Below are 22,816 nucleotides of genomic sequence, written 5' to 3' on the forward strand. Positions count from 1 at the left end.
TTTTGTCATAATTATTGAGATTGACTGAATGATTATCGTGACAGGCATTTGTCCCCCATTCTAGACTCTTACCCGGAAGTAGTGTGCCTCTGTTATGCCTGGTTCTCATTCATTGGCTATTAAATGTCATTAGTGTTCTGCTTTGGTTTTCTTTTTGTGCACATTACTGCCACATTTACGGCCTTTCCTACAATACCCCCGGGCAGTATAGTTGGATTCTACAGGGGTTATGTAATAGGAACCAGCATTGCCACTAATACCCCTTTCACTCCGCAGTTTAACCTGGGTTATTGCTGGGTTGCTGCCAGGATCCCGGGTCCGTTGCGGCACTGCGATGTGAAAGCGGTATAACGTTAAAGCCGCAATCTGTTATGAGGCAAAACTATCGTTGGCAATGATTGCCGCCTTAACTTTCACTTAACCCGTTGAGTGCCAAGGGAATTTGTCAAAATAGTTTTGAAAATTGCCAAGCAGACGTTTTTTATTAAACTCTGCGAGTGCCAACGTCGCTGTGAAGAGATCCTCAAAATATCCGTTAAAAATGCCGGCGCCGCCCACAGCGACATGACCTTGTGTCCATAAGAGAGGACAAAGAATAAAATGTTGTTTATTTTTTTATCTTCAGAACATGAAATTTCTGCCCTGAACCAAATGTCCTGGCTCATGAAGACCTCGTCCATTGAACTGCGCATTACGTCTCTAAACCGCCAACGCTCCCACACGCAAAGGCTGCTCAACCTCCTACTGGACGACATGCCCGTCCGGTCCTACGCAGGTGAGAGCCCGTTAATCAAGACGAGTTTTCGTGTTACAGGATTCCCGCAAATCTTTCTTCCAATGTTCTTTTTCAGCATTACACGACCTTTATTAAGATTAGTTCATTGGCTTCGGTTCCCCAAGGAGCCGTGTGTCATAGGGTGTTATTTACAGTTCCCACATTGCTGCTCTGTATGTTTTGCATTTACTTTTTTTTTTTAATTACTTATTAAGATTCTTTATGTAGCTGAGTAAATTCAGTTACACTCTACAATGGGAAACCGGGATTAAACAACCTGGGTGGTTACAGGCAGGCCTAGAGGTAGGAGGGCCCTGCTCTCAGGCGTACACCCTATAGGGAAATAGCCATTGATACACAGGTATAGGTGCTACTGCATCTGTAGCATAAATGGTGACCAGATTGCAGAGGCTCTGGGTGCGCTGTATGCTATGGTGACCCAGCAAGGTAGGACAGGGGTCAGGAGAATGGGAAAGGGAAGAAAGACAGAATAAGTGGCGATAGGTTTAGATTGTAGAGCGCGGCTGTGATTGGATAGGAAAATGCAGTTAATGCTCTAATCTGAATGTCTACTGTAGATGGTTTGGGCGACTCTCGGTTTTTGTGAAGCTGTCCAGTAAGATCTATGTAGGTTATGATTCCCTTGCCCCCTCTAAATATTAGGCCTAAAATGGGCCCAAACCATGCTGCATTTGCAGAGAGAATTAGATTTGGGTGAGATACATTGTTTCTGTGCAGGGTAAATACTGGCTGCTTTATTTTGACACTGCAATTTAGATTACAGTTTCAACACACCCCACCAAAATCTAACTCTGTATGCACATGTTACGTCTGCCCCACCTGCAGTGCAGCATGGTTTTGCTCATTTTGAGAACAATTTTTTTTGTGCGATCAGGCCGATTAAACAGTCCATCGTATGCTCTCCCACAGGCAATAGAACAGATTAGGAGTTGTCTGGTGCGTTACTATGTAACAGTTCCAGTTGTCCTGATCTGTATTGAGTCCAATGTAATTCTCTGTACATACAGCAGATGGAGAATCTGGCGTGGAGGATGAGAGTCGGAACCTCAATGTATTTCTCCACTTTGACACAACAACAAAAGGTAAATAAAGACTCCGCCTCCTTTACCAATATGACAGGTGGATATGCGGGAATAGTTCCGGCCTCGTCATAAGGATTTATAAATTGATTTAACATTGGTATCAAAATCCTATGTTCTCACGCGGCGTGATTCATAGAAGTCCCTGTGTTTGTCCCCGTAATCCAGTGCGCAGGAAAATCCTCAGCATCCTGGACTCCATTAACTTCAGCCAGGTGATCCCGGAGAATCTGCAGCTGGACTTCTTTGACCGCAGCCAGATCGAGCAAGTGATCACGAACTGCGAGACCAAGAACCGCAGGGGGCATACAATCTGCAACATCAAGGTGAGAGCCGGCCGCTGTGGCGGAGACTGCGTCTCACACCTTGTTCTTGCATCTGCAGGACGTGACTTCTTGTGTCTGTTTTGCCAGCTTCTTCATCGCGTTCTCATATCGGAAGTCAACGCTCTCCAGGGAATGGCTGCCATTGGACAAAGACCTTTACTCATGGAGGTACGGTCTATCTGATGGTGTTAGTCCAACCTACATAGGCAGAATATAGACCGATCACTGTAGCTTTGGGAGGGACTGTCTGTAAGTAGTGGTCCCCTTTTATGAAATGGGTCATTGGGAGAAAATGTGCTTTTTGGTAGGGCGGAGCTTCTGCCTAGGGTTGTCTATTGGTGACTCTTTCACTGGTGGTGGATGGTTCTGGACCATGAGAAAGCATTTGATGGTTCCAGGCTAAGCATTCGTCATAGGACCTTGGTGACTGATGTTCATCCTCAGTGGTCAAATCATCTAGCATCTTCATCATCAAATCATGGTTGGTGTTCGTCTTTGAAGGCCAGTGGCCAAGCCTATTTCTGTCCTGCGACACGTTGGGATAGAAGTGATGGGAGATAGTGATGTGGTCCTATAAATGACATAAATGTGACTATAAGATGTATCTGTGTGAGGCGTGCTGATGCTTTCTGTTCCACCAGGAGATAAACACCATCCTGCAGTACGTAGTGGAGAGGAACAAGCTCCTCCAGTGTCTACATGCCAAGCGTCACGCTCTGGAGTCCTGGAGGCAGTTGGTGGAGATCATTCTGACCACGTGTCCTCAGGATCTCATCCAGGCCGAGCAGAGGCAGCTGATAATCCGGGATCTGCTTCAGGACGTGCACGACAAGGTGACCAATACGGCAGCTTCCACTTCTATTACCTCCGTTACAATGTTAAATGACCGTCCTTGAGATGACGGTCTGATCTTTCCATATCAATAGACCTGGACGTCATTGGATTTATAATTGCCATTAATTATGTTTAAGTGATTACTCAGTACGACCCCCTCCCCCCTTCGCTTGGCAGATCCTGGATGACGACGCTGCTCAGGAGCTGATGCCGGTAGTAGCTGGAGCGGTGTTCACCCTCACCGCTAACCTGAGTCAGTCAATACGCACCGAGCAGAAGCAGCCGCTGACCGCTCCCGGGGGGAACCAGTCGCAGTATGTGCGCTTGTTGGACGGGACCTTCGCCTCTCCCCCAGGACCCGAATCCTTGTCCGCAGGCTTCGCCTCTATCGGGGACTCTTCGCTCCATATGATTCTCCGGAAACTTCTGGAATTCATTCTCAAAACAGGTCTGAATTTTAAAACAACCTCCATTGCCATTGTCCGATAATAAGTACTCCCCATTGTACTGTGCTTCTCAATGACATCACTGTGTCTGATTACACTACGGAGGGTATTAAATTCAGGTATCCAACTGTCATAAAGTCCCTACAGTCAGAAGTCAATGTTCTGACTGTTAGGTTTTGAAAAGTCAGCGGATTGTGGAAAATCGTTTGTGGATTCGACAATCTGTGGCCATTTCTGACAAAACAGATAACATTGATAAAATTTGATCTATCTGCCTTCAATGCTGCCGGAAACGGTAACATTGAATAGGCGAGTGCACCTATCCTATCCACCAGCGTGCATTGAATACCCCCCCTTCATGGTTTTTCTAACTTTTATATTCTGTATTAACAGGCGGAGGCTTCCAGAGAGTACGGGCCCATCTGTATGGATCGCTGCTGTATTACCTACAAATAGCACAAAGGCCGGACGAACCCGACACTCTAGAAGCAGGTGATCAAGATTTGTCATGAATATATAATGTCACAGGATGTACAGAGCAAGCGATATCCAGGTTACTGTACCGTACTGCAATAGGACCATTCACACGGGTCACGAGACTTTCTCTCTCTTCCCCTTTCAGCCAATAAGACCATGTGGGAGAGACTGACTGCCCCCGAGGATGTGTTTAGCAAACTGCAGCGAGACAACATGTCCATATTTGAGAGCTACGGGGCCACTCTGATGGAGGTGGTCTGCCGCGACGCCTGCGATGGGCATGATATAGGCAGGGTAACTATGGATTGGCGCTGTTTTTTGGCATGCCGGTAGTCCGGTTATGACCTGTTATTTATAATAGAAGATCTAGAACTTCCTGCTGGACGTTGTAGATCAGGTGACCAGCTCTGGGTCTCTTCTCACTGTCACTGGTTTTCAGATGCTGGCGTTGGCCCTGCTGGACCGGATCGTCTCTGTGGACAAGCACCAACAGTGGCTGCTCTATCTTTCCAACAGCGGGTACCTCAAGGTGTTGGTGGACAGCCTGGCGCAAGATGACGGCATCTTGCAGAACCTGCTGAGTCCTCAGCCCCCGATGCTGAAGGCTCTGTATATCTATGAGTCCAAAATGGTAAGTGTCCGGCAGGGAAACGCCTATTTGTGCTGGTAGTAAGACTGGCTCCCTCCCTTCTGTATTCTCCATGGTGATTTCCACCCATTGTTTTGTTCCGCAGGCATTCCTGACCCGCGTGGCCAAGAGCCAGCAGGGTGCCCTGGAGCTGCTGCGCTGCGGCGTCATCGTACGGCTGGCACAGTGCCAAGTGTTTGACATGCGCCCAGAAACCGACCAACATGGGTAAGCGGGCAGCCCCGGGTGTAGTGTAATCGCCACTTGTACAGCTACTGTCTAATATCTGGTGAGGTTGGTGTAAATCATTGTATGAGAGGCGTTGCCCACAGCAGCCAATCAGATTCTTGTTATTATTTATTTAGTACATTAAAATAATCTGGCTAGAATCGTATTGGTTGCTATAGCCAAGGTAGCAGGTTAGGCACTAGCAGGGGGACCTAGGGTTAGGCTGCAGGGTGGGAGTGGAGAATGTTAGGGTCAGACACTAAGGAGGAGAGGGTTAGTGTTAGGCTGTGGGGTGGGGTAGGCACTAGAAGGGGGACCTAGAGTTAGGCTGCAGGGTGGGGGTGGAGAAGGTTAGGGTTAGACACTAAGGAGGAGAGGGTTAGTGTTAGGCTGTGAGGTGGGGTAGGTTAGGGTTAGGCTGTGGGGTGGAAGTGGAGAAGGTTAGGGTCAGACATTAAGGAGGAGGTGGTTAGGGTTAGGCTGTGGGTAGGTTAGGGTTAGGCTGCAGGGTGGGGGTGGAGAAGGTTAGGGTCAGACACTAAGGAGGAGGTGGTTCGGGTTAGGCTGTGGGGTGGGGTAGGCACTAGAAGGGGGACCTAGGATTAGGCTGCAGGGTGGGGGTGGAGAAGGTTAGGGTTAGACACTAAGGAGGAGAGGGTTAGTGTTAGGCTGTGGGGTGGGGAAGGTTAGGGTTAGGTTGCGGGTGGGGTAGGTTAGGGTTAGGCTGTGGGGTGGAAGTGGAGAAGGTTAGGGTCAGACATTAAGGAGGAGGTGGTTAGGGTTAGGCTGTGGGTGGGGTAGGTAAGGCTGTGGGGTGGAGAAGGTTAGGGTTAGACACTGTGGAGGGGGTAGGATGTAAGTAACAATGGTTGCGGGCGGCAAGGGAAGGAAAGTACACTTATCGGACCCTCCTTCGGTATTCTAACCACCAACATCCCCACTGCCGGCCATGTGTATGTATACTGTCAGATTGGGCTGATTACTGCCCTGCACCGTATTGAATCGGCCTGTACGCCTGAAGTCTTCATGGTTTCTCCACCTCCATTATCCCCTATAGCACTGTAGACCATGTTTGCCTACGATAGTGACCTCTCCGTGTGGTTCTCTTTGTCCTACATGCAGACTGTACGGCATGAGAGACGCCCCAGTCTTCATCCCTGCACCTGTGGAAAGGTACCGGCAGATTCTGTTACCGGCTCTTCAGCTGTGCCAAGTGATCCTGACCTCCAGCACAGCACAGAACCTGCAGGCGGCAGGACAGGTGAGTGCAGGGGGCCGTCCGGGACACTTGTCCCAAATTCTGTTCCATATTCTATACTGGGAAGGAGGAACATAAAGATATACTACAAAACGGAAAGTTCTCCAAAAACCCTTCTCCGTCCCACTCCAGAGCTTACAAATTGCTAAAAGGAATTCCATTCAGAACTGTCTTGTAGCTTCCCGCAAACACTTCAGAAATAATCAGCCTTCCAATGGAAAATCCCAAATAATCCCAACTAATCCCTAACTTCTAATAGAGGGACTGAAACTTCAGGTGCAGAGAAACATTAAACAACTTCCAAGAAATCTCAAGGTGCTTAATAGAAGTCCTCAACATAATACAGAGATCTGGCAGCTATAGTGGGTCAGAAATTCTAAGGGTTATTTATCCTATCCACGAAAGTACCAGGCTACAATGGGGGCGGAAACAGCAATGACTGGAAGAGATGACGCATATTGGGGAAACTACAGAACAATAAAGTGAGATACGGGAACCTAACATAGTCCTCAAATCCATGTGCTGTCCATGCTGCCCACAAGAGAACTTGTTGAGACAGCCATCTTGGGTATACTCAATGTTACACTGGGCGGTATGTCCTTTTAACTTTTGTATGTAAGGCTGTGTCTAACTCATTGCGAGCTGGATTGTGTATATACCCTCTTAAGTATCCTGCTAAACAGCTCCTGTTCGACTGCATCGTGCTAAAACGCAATCTGTAGATGTATCTGTAGATTTATATGTGCAGGCTCCTTCCTGCCAAACCGGTACCTTAAGGGATTGTTGGAAAGACGCACCGTTCTGTAGCAGCTGGGGATTGTTGGAAAGGCGCACTGTTCTGTAGCAGCTGGGGATTGTTGGAAAGGCGCACCGTTCTGTAGCAGCTGGGGATTGTTGGAAAGGCGCACCGTTCTGTAGCAGCTGGGGATTGTTGGAAAGACGCACCGTTCTGTAGCAGCTGGGGATTGTTGGAAAGGCGCACCGTTCTGTAGCAGTTGGGGATTGTTGGAAAGGCGCACCGTTCTGTAGCAGCTGGGGATTGTTGGAGGGGTGCACCGTTCTGTAGCAGCTGGGGATTGTTGGAAAGGCGCACCGTTCTGTAGCAGCTGGGGATTGTTGGAAAGGCGCACCGTTCTGTAGCAGCTGGGGATTGTTGGAAAGGCGCACCGTTCTGTAGCAGTTGGGGATTGTTGAAAAGACGCACCGTTCTGTAGCAGCTGGGGATTATTGGAAAGGCGCACCGTTCTGTAGCAGCTGGGGATTGTTGGAAAGGCGCACCGTTCTGTAGCAGTTGGGGATTGTTGGAAAGGCGCACCGTTCTGTAGCAGCTGGGGATTGTTGGAAAGGCGCACCGTTCTGTAGCAGCTGGGGATTGTTGGAAAGGCGCACTGTTCTGTAGCAGCTGGGGATTGTTGGAAAGGCGCACCGTTCTGTAGCAGCTGGGGATTGTTGGAAAGGCGCACCGTTCTGTAGCAGCTGGGGATTGTTGGAAAGACGCACCGTTCTGTAGCAGCTGGGGATTGTTGGAAAGGCGCACCGTTCTGTAGCAGTTGGGGATTGTTGGAAAGGCGCACCGTTCTGTAGCAGCTGGGGATTGTTGGAGGGGTGCACCGTTCTGTAGCAGCTGGGGATTGTTGGAAAGGCGCACCGTTCTGTAGCAGCTGGGGATTGTTGGAAAGGCGCACCGTTCTGTAGCAGCTGGGGATTGTTGGAAAGGCGCACCGTTCTGTAGCAGCTGGGGATTGTTGGAAAGGCGCACCGTTCTGTAGCAGTTGGGGATTGTTGAAAAGACGCACCGTTCTGTAGCAGCTGGGGATTATTGGAAAGGCGCACCGTTCTGTAGCAGCTGGGGATTGTTGGAAAGGCGCACCGTTCTGTAGCAGTTGGGGATTGTTGGAAAGGCGCACCGTTCTGTAGCAGCTGGGGATTGTTGGAAAGGCGCACCGTTCTGTAGCAGCTGGGGATTGTTGGAAAGGCGCACAGTTCTGTAGCAGCTGGGGATTGTTGGAAAGGCGCACCGTTCTGTAGCAGCTGGGGATTGTTGGAAAGGCGCACAGTTCTGTAGCAGCTGGGGATTGTTGGAAAGGCGCACGGTTCTGTAGCAGCTGGGGATTGTTGGAAAGGCGCTCCGTTCTGTAGAAGCTGGGGATTGTTGGAAAGGCGCACCGTTCTGTAGCAGCTGGGGATTGTTGGAAAGGCGCACCGTTCTGTAGCAGCTATAGATTGTTGGAAAGGCGCACCGTTCTGTAGCAGCTATGGATTGTTGGAAAGGCGCACGTTCTGTAGCAGCTGGGGATTGTTGGAAAGGCGCACGTTCTGTAGCAGCTGGGGATTGTTGGAAAGGCGCACCGTTCTGTAGCAGCTGGGGATTGTTGGAAAGGCGCACAGTTCTGTAGCAGCTGGGGATTGTTGGAAAGGCGCACGTTCTGTAGCAGCTGGGGATTGTTGGAAAGGCGCACGTTCTGTAGCAGCTGGGGATTGTTGGAAAGGCGCACGTTCTGTAGCAGCTGGGGATTGTTGGAAAGGCGCACCGTTCTGTAGCAGCTGGGGATTGTTGGAAAGGCGCACCGTTCTGTAGCAGCTGGGGATTGTTGGAAAGACACACGGTTCTGTAGCAGCTGAGGATTGTTGGAAAGGCGCACGGTTCTGTAGCAGCTGGGGATTGTTGGAAAGGCGCTCGGTTCTGTAGCAGCTGGGGATTGTTGGAAAGACGCACCGTTCTGTAGCAGCTATGGATTGTTGGAAAGACGCACCGTTCTGTAGCAGCTATGGATTGTTGGAAAGATGCACCGTTCTGTAGCAGCTGGGGATTGTTGGAAAGACGCACGGTTCATTAGCAGCTGGGGATTGTTGGAAAGGCGCACCGTTCTGTAGCAGCTGGGGATTGTTGGAAAGGTGCACCGTTCTGTAGCAGCTGGGGATTGTTGGAAAGGTGCACCGTTCTGTAGCAGCTGGGGATTGTTGGAAAGGCGCACCGTTCTGTAGCAGCTGGGGATTGTTGGATAGGCGCGCCGTTCTGTAGCAGCTGCAATATTTGATTTCTCTGTCTTCCAGGTGTTGCAGTTCCTGATTGCGCACTCTGACACGATACAAGCTATCCTCAGGAGCCAGGAGGGCAGTCTTGGGTCTTTACAGGAGCTGGCCCTGCTTACAGGCATCATCAGCAAAGCTGCACTTCCAGGTAAATATGTCGTTCTCCTGCCCATAGCCGCTGCAATACTTGCAAACCTCTATTACAAATGTATTTAGTACCTTGTGCAAACCTGGGTCACGAGTAAAATATCTATTGGCATTGTAAGTAAATGACAAGCCTTTGCTCCGTGGTGCGGGTATTATTGATGTCCCGTCCCGTTTTGGGACCCTTTTCCCCAGCATCGCTTGATCCCTTGGATAGTGAGGCATGGTGGTATTTTTCATCTCAACCCGATTGGCCCAGATTGATTTAGACGGGCAATCTCCGTGATAGCTGTTTATGATCTTCTAAGACCTGTGCAGTTCCTCTTTCCTGCCTGGGGCGTCGCACTCTGCTGTGGTGCTTCTAGCACAGTGTGGTCTGTATTCACTACTAATTTACAGACCGGAGCGACACACCAGGCAGGAAGAAGTCCTCTGTCCTTCCCGGTCCGGTGTAATGGGAATGTTGGCACTTATGCTTTGGGATTACTTGTGTATTTTATTTCTGATAGTGTGAAATGTTTTGTATGTATATGTATGTGTGTGTGTGTGTGTGTATGTATATATATATATATATATATATATATATATATATATATATATATATATATATATATATATATATATTTACGGAGCGTTACATATAAAAGATAATTATAATTACATTGCACATGGTCTTCCATCCTCTAGGGGTGCTCAGCGAGCTGGATATTCAGCTAAACGAGGGTACCGTGATCGAATTGAACAGACTATTTGGCCGATACCAGGTACAAATCTGAACATTTCCCCTATTGACGATCTGTGCTAGTGATAATCAGGAGAATTCCTTGGGGAGGTGCTGGAATATTGTCAGAAATCCCCAGTGTCTGATTGAAGTCAGAGCTAGCTTTTGATTGGCCACAGTCAGGACATATATGCAAATTCTTGTGCATCTTTTCCCTCCCCTTTTATAGTAGAGTTTTGCAGGACTTCTCTGTTGTGAATACCGGACAGATTCCTGACGGATGAATTGGTCTAAATCATGGGTCTTCAACCTGTGGCCCTCCAGATGTTGTGAAACTACATGTTCCAACATGCATTGCCACATTTTTTCCTTAAAGAGCATGCCAAAAAACCTCAGGGCATGCTGGGACATGTAGTTCCACAACATCTGGAGGGCCACAGGTTGAAGACCTGTGGTCTAAATAAAGGGCAAACAATGTATTTCACTTTAAGGACACGAGAAAATGCTGCAGGAGCTCTGTGAAGTCTTTTTGGGAGTCTGCAAGATTTAATTTGTGCCCATGTGTAGTAATCCCTACCCAAAGAACATGTCCAAACATACTGTACTGTATTATTATCATGCATGACTCTCCTCTTGCCTAGAGACCAATCTGTTAGCGGAGTTCCCTCTGCACATGTTACACCTGCCCCACCTGCCAAAAAACCTCAGGGCATGCTGGGACATGTAGTTCCACAACATCTGGAGGGCCACAGGTTGAAGACCTGTGGTCTAAATAAAGGGCGAACAATGTATTTCACTTTAAGGACACGAGAAAATGCTGCAGGAGCTCCGTGAAGTCTTTTTGGGAGTCTGCAAGATTTAATTTGTGCCCATGTGTAGTAATCCCTACCCAAAGAACATGTCCAAACATACTGTACTGTATTATTATCATGCATGACTCTCCTCTTGCCTAGAGACCAATCTGTTAGCGGAGTTCCCTCTGCACATGTTACACCTGCCCCACCTGCAGTGCACATGGTTTTGTCCATCTAAAAAGTAATTTTCCTTTGCGAGTGAACCAGAATAAGGGCCTTTGTGTATTCGATGCTGCTTTATTTAAGTTTTAAATATACCAATGTGTTTAGCCTCCTGAACGTCCTGTGTTGAGGATGGCGAAACTGGTGCTCGAGATCTACCGAGGACCGTTTGTTTCCCAGACCACCCAGCTGGTGCACAGGTGCAGTCATTACTAACTGTCACATCTCCCAGGCCACCAGCTGGTGCACATGTGCAGTCATTACTAACTGTCACATCTCCCAGGCCACCAGCTGGTGCACAGGTGCAGTCATTACTAACTGTCACATTTCCCAGACCACCTAGCTGGTGCACAGGTGCAGTCATTACTAACTGTCACATCTCCCAGGCCACCAGCTGGTGCACAGGTGCAGTCATTTCCAACTGTCACATTTCCCAGACCACCTAGCTGGTGCACAGGTGTAGTCATTCCCAACTGTCACATTTCCCAGACCACCTAGCTGGTGCACAGGGGCAGTCATCACTTACTGTCACATTTCCCAGACCATCCAGCTTGTGCACAGGTGCAGTCATTCCCAACTGTCACATTTCCCAGACCACCTAGCTGGTGCACAGGTGTAGTCATTCCCAACTGTCACGTTTCTCAGTCCACCTAGCTGGTGCACAGGTGCAGTCATTACGAACTGTCACATTTCCCAGATCTAGTTGGTGCACAGGTGCAGCCATTACCAACTGTCACATTTCTCAGACCACCTAGCTGGTGCACAGGTGCAGTCATTACTAACTGTCACATTTTCAAACATGTGCTGCATTCATTCCTAACCCGACACATTCTACATATCCACAGTTGATCTGGAAAACATGAACTGTTGGTAGATCTCGAGGACCGGTTTGGCCACCGCTGATTTTAATGTTCTCCAGCAGATAAACAGATGTTTTTCTGTAACCAATGGAAATATTGGCAATGCTGTCATTAGTGTTTTTGTGTTGTTGTTCTGTAGCACCTCTGCCTGGCTTTGCTGAACCGCTTCGGGGGCTCAGACAAACTCCGTCAGCTCAATCTGCAAGGCGACGGCTCGCAATTGGACGGCGTGAGCAAGAAAGACGACATGGAGCTGGCGATGCAGCAGGTGAATATCTTGGACAAGTTGTCAGCTGGTCGGCAGCAATGTTACCTTATATAGGATTACAGGGGTGTTCAACATGCGGCCCTTCAGCTGTGGAGGAACCAGATATCCCAGCATGCTGGAACTGTGGCATTGCATGCTGGGATGTGTAATTGCATAGCAGCAGGAGGGCGGTGCTTGGTGACCCCTGGTGAATGTATTCTGGGTATCTTAGAAATGTCAGCAATTTCCACGTTTCTTCTTTCTTTTATCTAGATCTGTTGCAACGTGATGGAATACTGTCATACGCTGATGCTGCAGAACGCCCCCAACCTCCAGCCAATGGTGTGTCTGTTCACGCCCAGCCTCATGGAGAGCAGCAGCAGCAGAGACGGTTCCAGATTAGGTATGTATTGTGTGTTGTGTAGGAGCAATTGTGGCCAGGTAACATGGAACTATGATGTGTGATTGCTTAGTGAGAGCGGGGCGATCTCCGGGAATTATTGGGGCTCATTCTGGACCGTAAACACAAGCTTTCTCCGAGAGCTGCTTTTACAAAACTCTGGAATCCCTGCATCCAATGTACAGAAGATAAAGTGGGTGGGGCTTAGAAAACAACGTGTAGCCAATCCGAGCCTTTGAAAGTTAAGAGCAGCACAAATTATTGTCCAATGAAGTCAGAGGTGTTGCAACATGTGGGCCTGTTGGGTAACTGCTAGCTGCACGGAGTAACGATATGAGGCTCCTGTCGCACTGGGGCTGTGGGATTTGGGGTATACTTACTCCCTTTTTTTCTGATAAAGACACCCAGGGATCCGTCTTTCACTCCGGGAGGTCGCCCGGTTTGGGTATTGTGTTGGCTCTTCTGAAACAATGCTCGAACGACTTCTTCACCTACTATGACATCCACCGGCAAAGCATGAGCAAGCTACAGAACGTGGAGCAGCTGCCACCTGACGAGATCAAAGAGGTATTTGCAGGAACCCAAGATCTCTCCTCTGATCTCATTAACCTTCGAAGCGCCGCGTCCCTGACCGTGCTTTCTTCTTGCCCTAGTTGTGCCAGACCGAGACGCTGATCGGGGTGGACAAAATCTCGACCACGCAGAAGTATGTGCTGGCACGGAAGCGACTGGTGAAACTAATCAATAGCAGAGCCAAGCTCTTGTCCATCTGCTCCTGTATCCTATCAATGTACGAGTGGAATTTGTTTGCGTCCACTCCACTGTTCTCAATACAGGTCTTCACTTACAGACACCGACCTGGTGCGGTAGTAATGGAGTCAGAGATTGACGGGCTCTGAGATTGGCTGATATCCTGCATGCCTGGCGATTTCTGACATATTGCTCTGGTCCCTGTTTGATAATGACTTAAAATATATGTGCCGTGTCCTACAGGGGAAGTAGAAAAAAAGATATTTCTAAATATAAAAAAAAATGAGAAAAGAAAAATAGGTATTCCCTTTCTAAGTACAATATAACATGGATATACGTCATCTCTATAAAATATAAGTAAATGGAGAGTAGCTTTTTAAAATTAATAATAAATATGTATTATGGTGTTATACGCTAATATACGCTGGATAAATAAGAATTTATGAATTATACACAAACATTATAACAGTTCGGCTACAGTGTCTCCAGACTCAAATTTGTCATTCAAAGTCACATTTTTGCCCCGCCCCTGAGTAGCAAGCTGCAATCCCTCCCCCTAGGATCCCCAAGAGTGTGCCCTGCCCCTTTCTGGCCTCCCTGCATATTTTTTTATTTGCTCATAGCTTTTTTTTTTTATGAGCTTTATCAGTGTACTGTTTAAATTCAGTGCAGTACTAGTGTGCAGGTTTATTCTTCATTTCACATTCTCCTTTACGAGTCACTAATCTAGATATCATAGAAACCTGCCTCTTCATTTTGTGGCGCCATCTAGAGTATTACCTGCTCCAGTGCACCCCAAGTGACAACCAGGAGTCGCTGTTCTCCAGTTCATCGTTTAGCATCAGAAGATTCCAAGGTGAGTAGTGTGAGACCATTAGTTGTGTGTGGGAAACATTGATGGACTGTTTTATCTTCCAAAGAACAAAAGCAAACCCAGGTTGTATTCTCTTGGCAGATTCTCTCAGTAACGACCCCAACACGGACCTCAGGACGCAGAACAAAGTGACCCAACAGGACATTGATATGGTGAGTATAAAGGTTGAGTGTTCTGTATGAGAGAATGTCGGAATGGTTCCTTGTACGTCTCACCTTGCACATGAAGGCCGGCTGGACGATCATTGCTCCATATAGGCAAGTACAGCGCACATGACTGTGTCCGTAAGGAAATTAATGAACAGCGATGGATCAAAGTAGATCTGGGTTAGCCATCTTCAGTCCTCGAGAGCTACCAACAGAACATTTACCAGGGTTCCTCACAGAACCACAAGTGAAGTAATTAGCTTCACGCGTGGACCTTTTAAAATGTGTCCGTGAGTAATGTGGATCTGGAAAACCTGAACTGTTGATAGCATTGGAGGACTGAAGTTGGCTATCCCTGTAGTAGAGAATGTTCATCCGATGATGATGGTGAAGAAGTTTTGGACCCCAAACTCTGGAAACCTTCTCATTCTGCCACAGACTAACCTAGAACTCTGCTTGTTCTTTCATTAACAGCTGCAGAGAGAAGGAGCTAATTTATTCGGGGAATCCCTACAGAAGCGCCTGTTGGACATGGAGAGCATGTACTGCAAGGTGCAGTCCCGGCACAGCTTCATCCAGGCGCTGGTCAGAAGGATAAGAGGTCTCCTGCGAGTATCCAGAGCCTGATTGGAGGAAAACCACGTTCTGCCAAAATGTATTTTCTAGCCTACTAAATTATGGACAGCCTTTTCCACTTTTCCAGATGAATGATGATAAAATTGTATATGACATTTTTTTTTTATATTGCCACTACAAATGGATTAAAATTGTACATGTCTGACTCTATCGTGGTGTTGTCGCTTTTACATCAGGAGTTTGCATGTTATAAGGAGTACAGCTGTAATACACGGCCTCACTGCACCCGGATACAGAATCGTTTTGAAACCACAAATCTCTTAAGACGTACAGTTGTTTCTGATGACCTCCACCAGCAACGGCGGAATCTGCCCTATCCCTATCTGTATTCTCCTCTCCCTATAAACAAGTTCGTAATTCATAGTCCATCGTGTTATGGACACTGCGATCCCGCATAGATCACTCTTCCGTGTATACGTGGTTTCTCCAAAAAACTCCTGTAACACAATGAGGGGGCAGGGACACAGCAGACGGATATCTGCAGTGTAGAACCTTAGAGCAGATACCTGGAACCTCCGCTCTGGGACTGGAGGAGGCTACACAGCGCCGGCGGCTGTGGCAGAGCACAGAGCTTCCGGCGGATGAATGGCTCACACTCACTTCCGTACACGCCACCAGGGTAGAGCCACTCCGCCTCTGCCAACTGTGTAACATGAACAGCGGACCCTCTAATAATCAGTAGTGAGCGTGAGCCATTAATCCGCCGGAAGCTCTGTGCTCTGCCGCCGGCGCTGTGCAGCCTCCTGAATGTCTGTCTTGTGAATTCGGATTGGTTTAATAACCTACCAATCAGTGGTGTAAGTTCATCCTAGATTGTTGAGCTGCTCCAGAAAAAGGGGTGTGATCACTCAAATGGGAGCATGTCCTTAAGTGTAATGTGTACCACACCATATACCCCACAGTAGTAGGATCCCTTATACTATCTATTACTAGTGCCCCTTTCTCATTATGCCACAGGAAATGAGCCAAAATTCACATTATGCTACACGGAATCAGTAAAAATTCACCTTATGCCACACCTTATGAGCCAAAAGTCAGGGACAAAGAGAGGGGACAGCAGGGACATGGATAGAGAGAGTGACCACATGGACATACAAGTAGGAGAAAGAAAGGCAGCAGGGTAAGTTTACCTTACCTTAGGCTGTGATCGTCGTAGGAGGAGACTGGTCGGCGGCAGCGGTGCAGAGGTGGTTGTGGTTATCGGCGGCAATGGTGCACAGGAGGCTAAGGTTGGCTGAAATGGTGGTGTGGAGGCCTTCCGTGTGCCCTGCGAGGACTACAGCAGCAGTGGGAGGAGGGCCATTGATAGAGCTGGATTAAGGGCCCAGGTACTTAAGACAGAGGGGCCCTTAGATATACACGAGCTGGCAATCTGCTCGCTGCTGCCTGAGTGCGTCCCCACCTATGCATATATAATGAGCGGGGAGTGGACCCTGCTCAGCTTACAATTAGCCATCCTGTATGTGTTGGGGCCTGGGGTACTTGCGCTGCGGAGCCTCTTGTCCGACTCCCGGAACATCAGGAGGCAATGAAGCCAGTGCTCCCTTTAAGGCTGCTGCCTGGCGGCAGATGACTCCATTGCCTCTGGAAGTTCCGCCACTGCGCAACGGATCCAGACCGACATGCGCAAGTGCCTATTGGCGGCCACCTGTCTCTCTTTATGCAAATAGCACTATAAACTCCCACCTTATGTATCCATGTGACCCATTGCGCAAGGATTGAGAGACCATTTTTAACTACAATACTCACTGTACACCCTGATTCACTACCGCCAGTTGCACCATGAAAACGTCTCCCAGCGTTATGGTCGGTGCAGTTTTTCCTTTGCCTGCAGCGTTGCGTCTGTGCACGCAGCTGCTTGCACTGATGCAAGCATTACCGGTCACCGCCCTGGGTTTGCACAGTTGTGAAGAAGAAGAAAATAAATTGCGCTGTGGATGCACACCTAAGAAGATTATTTTTTAAAAGGATTTGGTACTTTATTGTTTTTATTAGTTTTAAAAGATAAGGGGGAATTCGGTCCCTGTTCGTTTAATTTATAGGTTCACAGATAATGGACCTTATTCTAGTTCACTCTTTCTGACAAAATCCTTCTTAGATGGACAAAACCATGTACACTGCAGGTGGGGCAGATGTAACTTGTGCAGAGAGAATTAGATTTGAGTGGGATTTTACTTCAAAGTGAGATCTATATAGCAGTGTAAAAATAAAGCAGCCACTATTTACCCTGCACAGAAACAAAATAACTCACCCAAATTTAACTCTCTCTGCACATGTTACATCTGCCCCACCTGCAGTGCACATGGTTTTGTCCAACTAAGAAGGATTTTGTCAGAAAGAGAACTAGAATAATGCCCAATGTCCCACCTTATTTGTTGGGAAATTTTTAAAGAGTTACAATTTAGGACACATTAGTGCTGTTGATTATCTCACTACTGATTACTCTTTACACATTTAATCACAAATTGCGGAATAGCAGGCAAATTACAAGGCTCATATAACTATAAATCCCATTTTTGAGGAAAATAACTTACCATCAGTAGAAATAGATTATATGAGATATAATATGTGCAGCTGCAACTGTGCTCAGTGACCACGAGAGGTCAGCAGATCATTATAAAATACTCTGCATGATATTTGTATATTTATAAGAACTGAATACCCTTCTGCATAAACTGTTACAAAACAAACAGTAACAGTAACTTCAAGGGAGAAGTATCCAAATGTATGAATAACACAACAGACACAGCTCTGGACATTATGTCATTTATTTGAAACATTGTATTACTCAATACTACAAGAAAATTTCTACCCGGTAATTTGCTGAATAACACGGGTATTTCTTCTGTGTGAAAGGGTCAACACGGGTCATAAATCCAGTGTCCTCGACCCTGGTCAATTCCCGGGTCGGAGACACGGGATTTACGAAACGGGTGTGCCCTTTCACACAGAAAAAGGACCCGTGTATTTAATGAAATTCCCGGGTGGAACTGCTTCACCCGGGTATTTCATTTTCTGTGTGAAAGGGGTATTACAGTAAGACATAGAATTCAAGGCCTATTTTTAACCTTTACACACACCTTTTCATTCTTCACAAAGTGCCGCTACGGCAAGTCACATTATATGTATGTTCGTCTTATGTGTGTCCTAATTTTTAACTCTTTAAAAATTTCACAACAAATAAGGTGGGACATTATCCGTGAACCTATAAATTAAACAAACACGGACCGAATTCCCCCTTATCTTTTAAAACAAATTAAACAATAAAGTACCAAATCCTTTAAAAAAATGATCTTCTTAGGTGTGCATCCACAGCGCAATTTCTTTTCTTCTTCTTCAAATACTGTACCCAGTTAGCCCCGATAGCACCCCCGCCACGGTAAATCTATAAACAGGCGTCCCCCCTAAACCCTCAATATTAGAAGGGTTGATATTAATCAGTGTGCAGATTATCACCTCCCCCTCCCCCTCCCCTTGTCCCTCCTCTGAAGTTTGCACAGTTGTACCATCGACAAATCCAATCGATTATCGAGATGAGGCTATTGGAAAACCAACCTAAAGGGGGGAGGGCCCTGCCTGTTATAACTTGCAGCCTATGACACACAGTCATCAAATTGCTTTTAGTACCCCCATATTTTTTTGTGCCCTTTATTATCTGGTTGCCATTATAGTTGGTCCTTTAGCCAATGTGTGAAATTACAAGTAGGGGAAATAATGTTCCTTACACAACAGGAAGATGACACTTAGGGCCTGATTGAAATGTTTGCCTCGGGTCCCGGCTGACGTGCGCGCTCGCCAGTGGTATTTAAATGTTTCTGCCGGTGGGGCTGCAAAAATCAGTTCAGCTTGTTACCGTCAGGGGTGACCAGCTGTAATGACGAGAAAAGTTACCCGTATATCGCCCCATTTCCCGTCATTTGAATACATTTACTGAAGTGGTGATGTTGCCTATAGCAACCTGTCAGATTCTGTCTATCATTTCTTTATTGCATCCTAGAAAATGATAGACACAATCTGATTGGTTGCTACGGGTAACCTCATCTATTCATTTTTATAGGCTTTAGTAAATCTTCCCCTTAGTACTTCAAACATGGTACTCAAAGTAGTGGCCCTGTCATTCTCACGAATGGCCACTAGGTGTCTCCATAACCCCCACAGAACGCGGCTGGACAGCAATAACGTTTAAAGGACACGCTTTGCAATGATCGCATTGCCCTCTTTAAAGATGGCTGCCCGGCGACTTCCGCCGGAAGCAGGAAGTGTGGAAGCCTGGCGTTGTTGAGGCTTGTTCTGGGAGGAGAAGCTGCCATCATGTTACAGTTCGTGGTGAGTTTTTGGAGTTGGCAAGGACAGGTTACAGGTGACCTCTATATGAGTGGGGGTAAGGGCAAGCCCCTCTTAGTGTGGGCAAGCTTACAGGGGGCAGAGAGACCTCACAAGTCAGTAAAGTTCTTTCTGTTGTGGGGTCTGTGTAATATAACTAACACTCACTCACTCTGTATGTGATATCCATTCACAGACCCACCTACCCCACTGCCTAACCCTCACCCTCCTGTCCTGGAGTCTAATCCTTCCTTGTAAGTGCCTAACCCTAAATCCCCCACCAGTGCCTAATCCCCACCCACCCCAGCTATCTCTCTCTCCAGAATGACCGCAGTGTTGCTCTGTGACTTGTATGTAATTAGAGCGTTTCCTTGTTTAATATTTGAACGTTTCTCGGAGGCTCTGTATAGAACGTATACATGACCCCTGCAGCTACAAGGCTTGGTGCAGTAAGGCAGAATACTGGGAAGGGCTGTGAATGTTGCTCTTGGTGATACGCTCCTTGTGTATAATGGACTTTATCTCTCTCTTTCCAGCTGGGATTTGCCTTTGGCAACGTGGTGGGGATGTACCTGGCTCAGAATTATGATGTAAGTACAGTGGTTCCTCTCCATGCAGCAGACAAATCAGCCCTGTGCTCACATATTGCATTCATGGTCCTGGAGGTTCCCTATACTGTAAAAACCACCCAGCACTGTCTACCCCCAGTACCAGTGAGCCCCACTCTGTACCCAATTCCTCCACACCACACCTCATCCTGCAGCCCTCTAACACCCCCTGTCACCAGGCGGCTGATTGGATGGCTGTTGCAGAATCCTTTGTGTGTCGACTGTACAAGCAGTGAGATCCAGTGTTCACAGCGTTGTCCTTGCGTTTGCGTTAATCCCCTGCGCTCTGTTGTTCTGTCAGCAAGTCTGAGATGTGGTTTATCCCCATAAATCAGTGGGACTTTGTCATGCTAAACCTTCGTTCTCATGGTGGACATTTTTTGGTTTGTAAAAATGCTTTAGCTTATTTATGTTTAGTATAGTTAATAGTTTAGAAAGGGGGGGGGGGGTGTGTGTGTAACTGGCTTTGGAAAATGAGCCTTAGTGTTTTTCCCCTTGTTGTGGGTGTGACCCCAAGCTACAAATCAGACTAAGCTGTCCAATAATGAAGTTGTTCCTAACCTAGTGTTCATTCTAGTTCCCTGCATCTTTCGAAACCCGTGCAGGTCCTCTACCGTGCATGGGGTGCTGTACTCTGCTGTGGGGCTTCTAGCACATGTCTAGTCTGTATATCAGTGCTGAAATACAGAGCACTCTGTGCTAGAAGCACCACAGCGATACCTCAGGCAGGGAAGAGGTACTGCATGGCTTTTGAAAGATGCTAGGATGAACACTACTTACCATTTTTGCATAATATTATTCCTTTTAGTTATTGGTAACGCACAGCTGAATAGTATTTGATATTTTACAGACACCCGGTGATAACTGGGGAGTTCTAATTTCCGCATACATTTTAAAGCATCTTATATATATTTTTTTTCTATCTGATTAAGGTGCCCGACATAGGGAAAAAAGTGGCGGACTTTAAAAAGGATCTAGAAGAGAAAAAGAAGAAGCCTCCGAGCGATTAACCTCCGTAAAGCAGGCGGGAAATCCCTCCCCATTTAGTAGACGCCCTTTTTATCTATAAGCTCCTGCGGGGACGTGGGACGAGGACATTGCTCCCTTACAGAGGATCTCGCTCCGGACAGTCTCCGTACAGCACAGAACTGTGTTCCCACACTCCTCGTAAGCTGGGGTGGCAGCGGCTCGGTGGGTAGCGATGTGCCGGGAAAGATGGCAAAACATTAGGCGGGATTGTTTGTTAAGGAAATAACTGCTGCTGCTTAGCTCTGTTGGGCTTAATAAAGTGTTATGTATATTGTAAGACGGAAACACACATTGATTCGGGGGTTCTAGTAATGACACATTACCACTGCAGAAGTCTTATCACCCCCATGGCCACCTCACCATGGTCCATGTTATTGCCCCTACCTTCAGTAGAGTATAAGTTTGTGTGATGAACCTGTAGGCTGGGGTGTAGCCTGGTGCTTTGTCTGTCCTGGAGAATTTAAGTATTAACCCTTTTAGTGCCAATGATGCTGTGAGCGATCCTCAAACTATCTGCTAAAAGGGTTAATAAAACAAAAAAAAATTGCTTGGTTATTTTCACATCTATTTTGACACATTCCCTCGGCATTCAAATGGTTAACTAAATGAAAAACCATTATAAGGAACCTTTGCGTGTCGGCACAGGGGCAGATAAGAGGCGTCCTGCAAGGAAATGCGGCGATTGAGAGCTACAGCGTCCACCTCTGAGCCAACCCCGCAGTGTCATACTGACATCTAGAGCAGTGGTTCCCAACCCTGGTCCTCAAGTTCCCCCAACAGTGCACGTTTTCCAGGTCTCCTCACAGAATCACAGGTGACATAATTAGCTCCACCTGTGGATCTTTTAAAATGTGTCTGAATAATTCGTGCACCTGCCGGGTGACCTGGAAAATGTGCACTGTTGGGGGTACTTGAGGACCAGGGTTGGGAACCACTGATCGAGATAATCTATTGTATCTTGTAACTAGTGTACATTCTAGCAACCGCCATCTTTGAGAACCCATGCAGTTCCTCTTCCCTGCCTGGGGTGTCACTGTCTGCTGTAGTGTGTCTAGCTCAGTTTGGTCTGTATATCAGCACTGATATCCAAACCAGACCTGTGCTAGAAACACCACAGCAGACAGCGACTCCCCGGGCAGGGAAGAGGAACTGCATGGGTTCTCAGAGATGGCGGGTGCTAGAAGGAACACTATTGTATTTGGTTGCCTGTCACTGCGCTACCTACAAACCAGGCCGTCATTACACTCCCAGCCGCCCAAGGCATCTCCATTACTTACTGTAAAGCCGGCCATACATCAGAACGCATGATTTCGTGTGATCGATGGTGAGGTATGTTGGTGCACGTCGAGCAGTCACTCAACAGAGCATATGTGCTACACGTATGATCAGTCGGGGTGGCTTGCGGTCGTAAACAGATTGTATGTGTTTTATAGCACATACGATTGCTCGTTCGATTGATCATATACAGATTGTTCTAATGTATGGCCAGCTTAACATTTGATTCGATAGATGAATATTGACAATCAATTCAAGGCAAAGTCTTTCCCGGTCCTTCTCGTGCCAAGATGTGACCGTAACCTTACATGTCGTTACGTAATCCTTCCATCCATTCATATGTCTCCATTCGATCCATTCATATATCTCCATTAGATCCATTGATAAGCCACAATTGCTACTGGGTAAAACTCATCTGTGTTATGACCATATCATGAGATACCGTAACAAAGGGATTTACGCCCTGTATACAGTGTTACACCCCGTACGCTTTACTTTCTGTGCACTGTAGAAAAGTTGTTTTTCTTTTTTCTTGTACCTTTATGTCACTAAATGCTTGTTCTGTACTTCATAGGTTAAAATATATTTTTTAGTTTTGCTTAAAGAAATTCCAAAGTTGTGATGGAAAGTCTGTTTGTGTATGTGGTCGCTGAGCTGGGGGTGTGTGTGTGTGGGCTCGCTG

The 22,816-nt window shown here is 47.1% G+C and overlaps 2 protein-coding genes across 4 annotated transcripts in view; both read left to right on the forward strand.

Moving 5' to 3' along the window:
- NUP205 (nucleoporin 205) overlaps window positions 1–15,047 on the forward strand; it is a 53,534-nt gene extending 38,487 nt beyond the window's left edge. For 2 of the 3 annotated variants that reach the window (XM_083181154.1, XM_083181153.1), the window contains exons 24-43: window positions 626–775; window positions 1,804–1,878; window positions 2,044–2,201; window positions 2,289–2,369; window positions 2,843–3,034; window positions 3,213–3,483; window positions 3,875–3,973; window positions 4,104–4,252; window positions 4,398–4,589; window positions 4,693–4,814; window positions 5,937–6,075; window positions 9,127–9,253; window positions 9,937–10,013; window positions 11,986–12,114; window positions 12,367–12,496; window positions 12,894–13,060; window positions 13,147–13,270; window positions 13,974–14,099; window positions 14,199–14,269; window positions 14,738–15,047. In XM_083181154.1, coding sequence (XP_083037280.1) covers window positions 626–775; window positions 1,804–1,878; window positions 2,044–2,201; window positions 2,289–2,369; window positions 2,843–3,034; window positions 3,213–3,483; window positions 3,875–3,973; window positions 4,104–4,252; window positions 4,398–4,589; window positions 4,693–4,814; window positions 5,937–6,075; window positions 9,127–9,253; window positions 9,937–10,013; window positions 11,986–12,114; window positions 12,367–12,496; window positions 12,894–13,060; window positions 13,147–13,270; window positions 13,974–14,099; window positions 14,199–14,269; window positions 14,738–14,890 — 2,732 coding nt within the window. In that variant the 3' untranslated portion in view covers window positions 14,891–15,047. The remainder of the gene's footprint in view (window positions 1–625; window positions 776–1,803; window positions 1,879–2,043; window positions 2,202–2,288; window positions 2,370–2,842; window positions 3,035–3,212; window positions 3,484–3,874; window positions 3,974–4,103; window positions 4,253–4,397; window positions 4,590–4,692; window positions 4,815–5,936; window positions 6,076–9,126; window positions 9,254–9,936; window positions 10,014–11,985; window positions 12,115–12,366; window positions 12,497–12,893; window positions 13,061–13,146; window positions 13,271–13,973; window positions 14,100–14,198; window positions 14,270–14,737) is intronic. The other variant, XM_083181155.1, reaches the window with a different exon arrangement.
- A 4,039-nt stretch (window positions 15,048–19,086) lies between these two features.
- STMP1 (short transmembrane mitochondrial protein 1) lies at window positions 19,087–21,136 on the forward strand. The gene is made up of 3 exons (XM_083179566.1): window positions 19,087–19,225; window positions 19,759–19,812; window positions 20,763–21,136. The coding sequence occupies exons 1-3, from the start codon at window positions 19,211–19,213 to the stop codon at window positions 20,838–20,840; spliced, it is 147 nt and encodes a 48-aa protein (XP_083035692.1). The 5' UTR covers window positions 19,087–19,210; the 3' UTR covers window positions 20,841–21,136.
- Window positions 21,137–22,816: the final 1,680 nt, after the last annotated feature.

The sequence above is a fragment of the Crinia signifera genome, chromosome 4 (assembly GCF_055691185.1).
Source record: "Crinia signifera chromosome 4, ASM5569118v1, whole genome shotgun sequence".
NCBI lineage: Eukaryota > Metazoa > Chordata > Amphibia > Anura > Myobatrachidae > Crinia > Crinia signifera.

What these genes read in the sequence shown, in the direction of transcription:
- STMP1 (XM_083179566.1), top strand. An exon ending in ACCTGGCTCAGAATTATGAT is followed by an intron (nt 19,813 to 20,762) that starts GTAAGTACAGTG and finishes TATCTGATTAAG; the next exon opens with GTGCCCGACATAGGGAAAAA.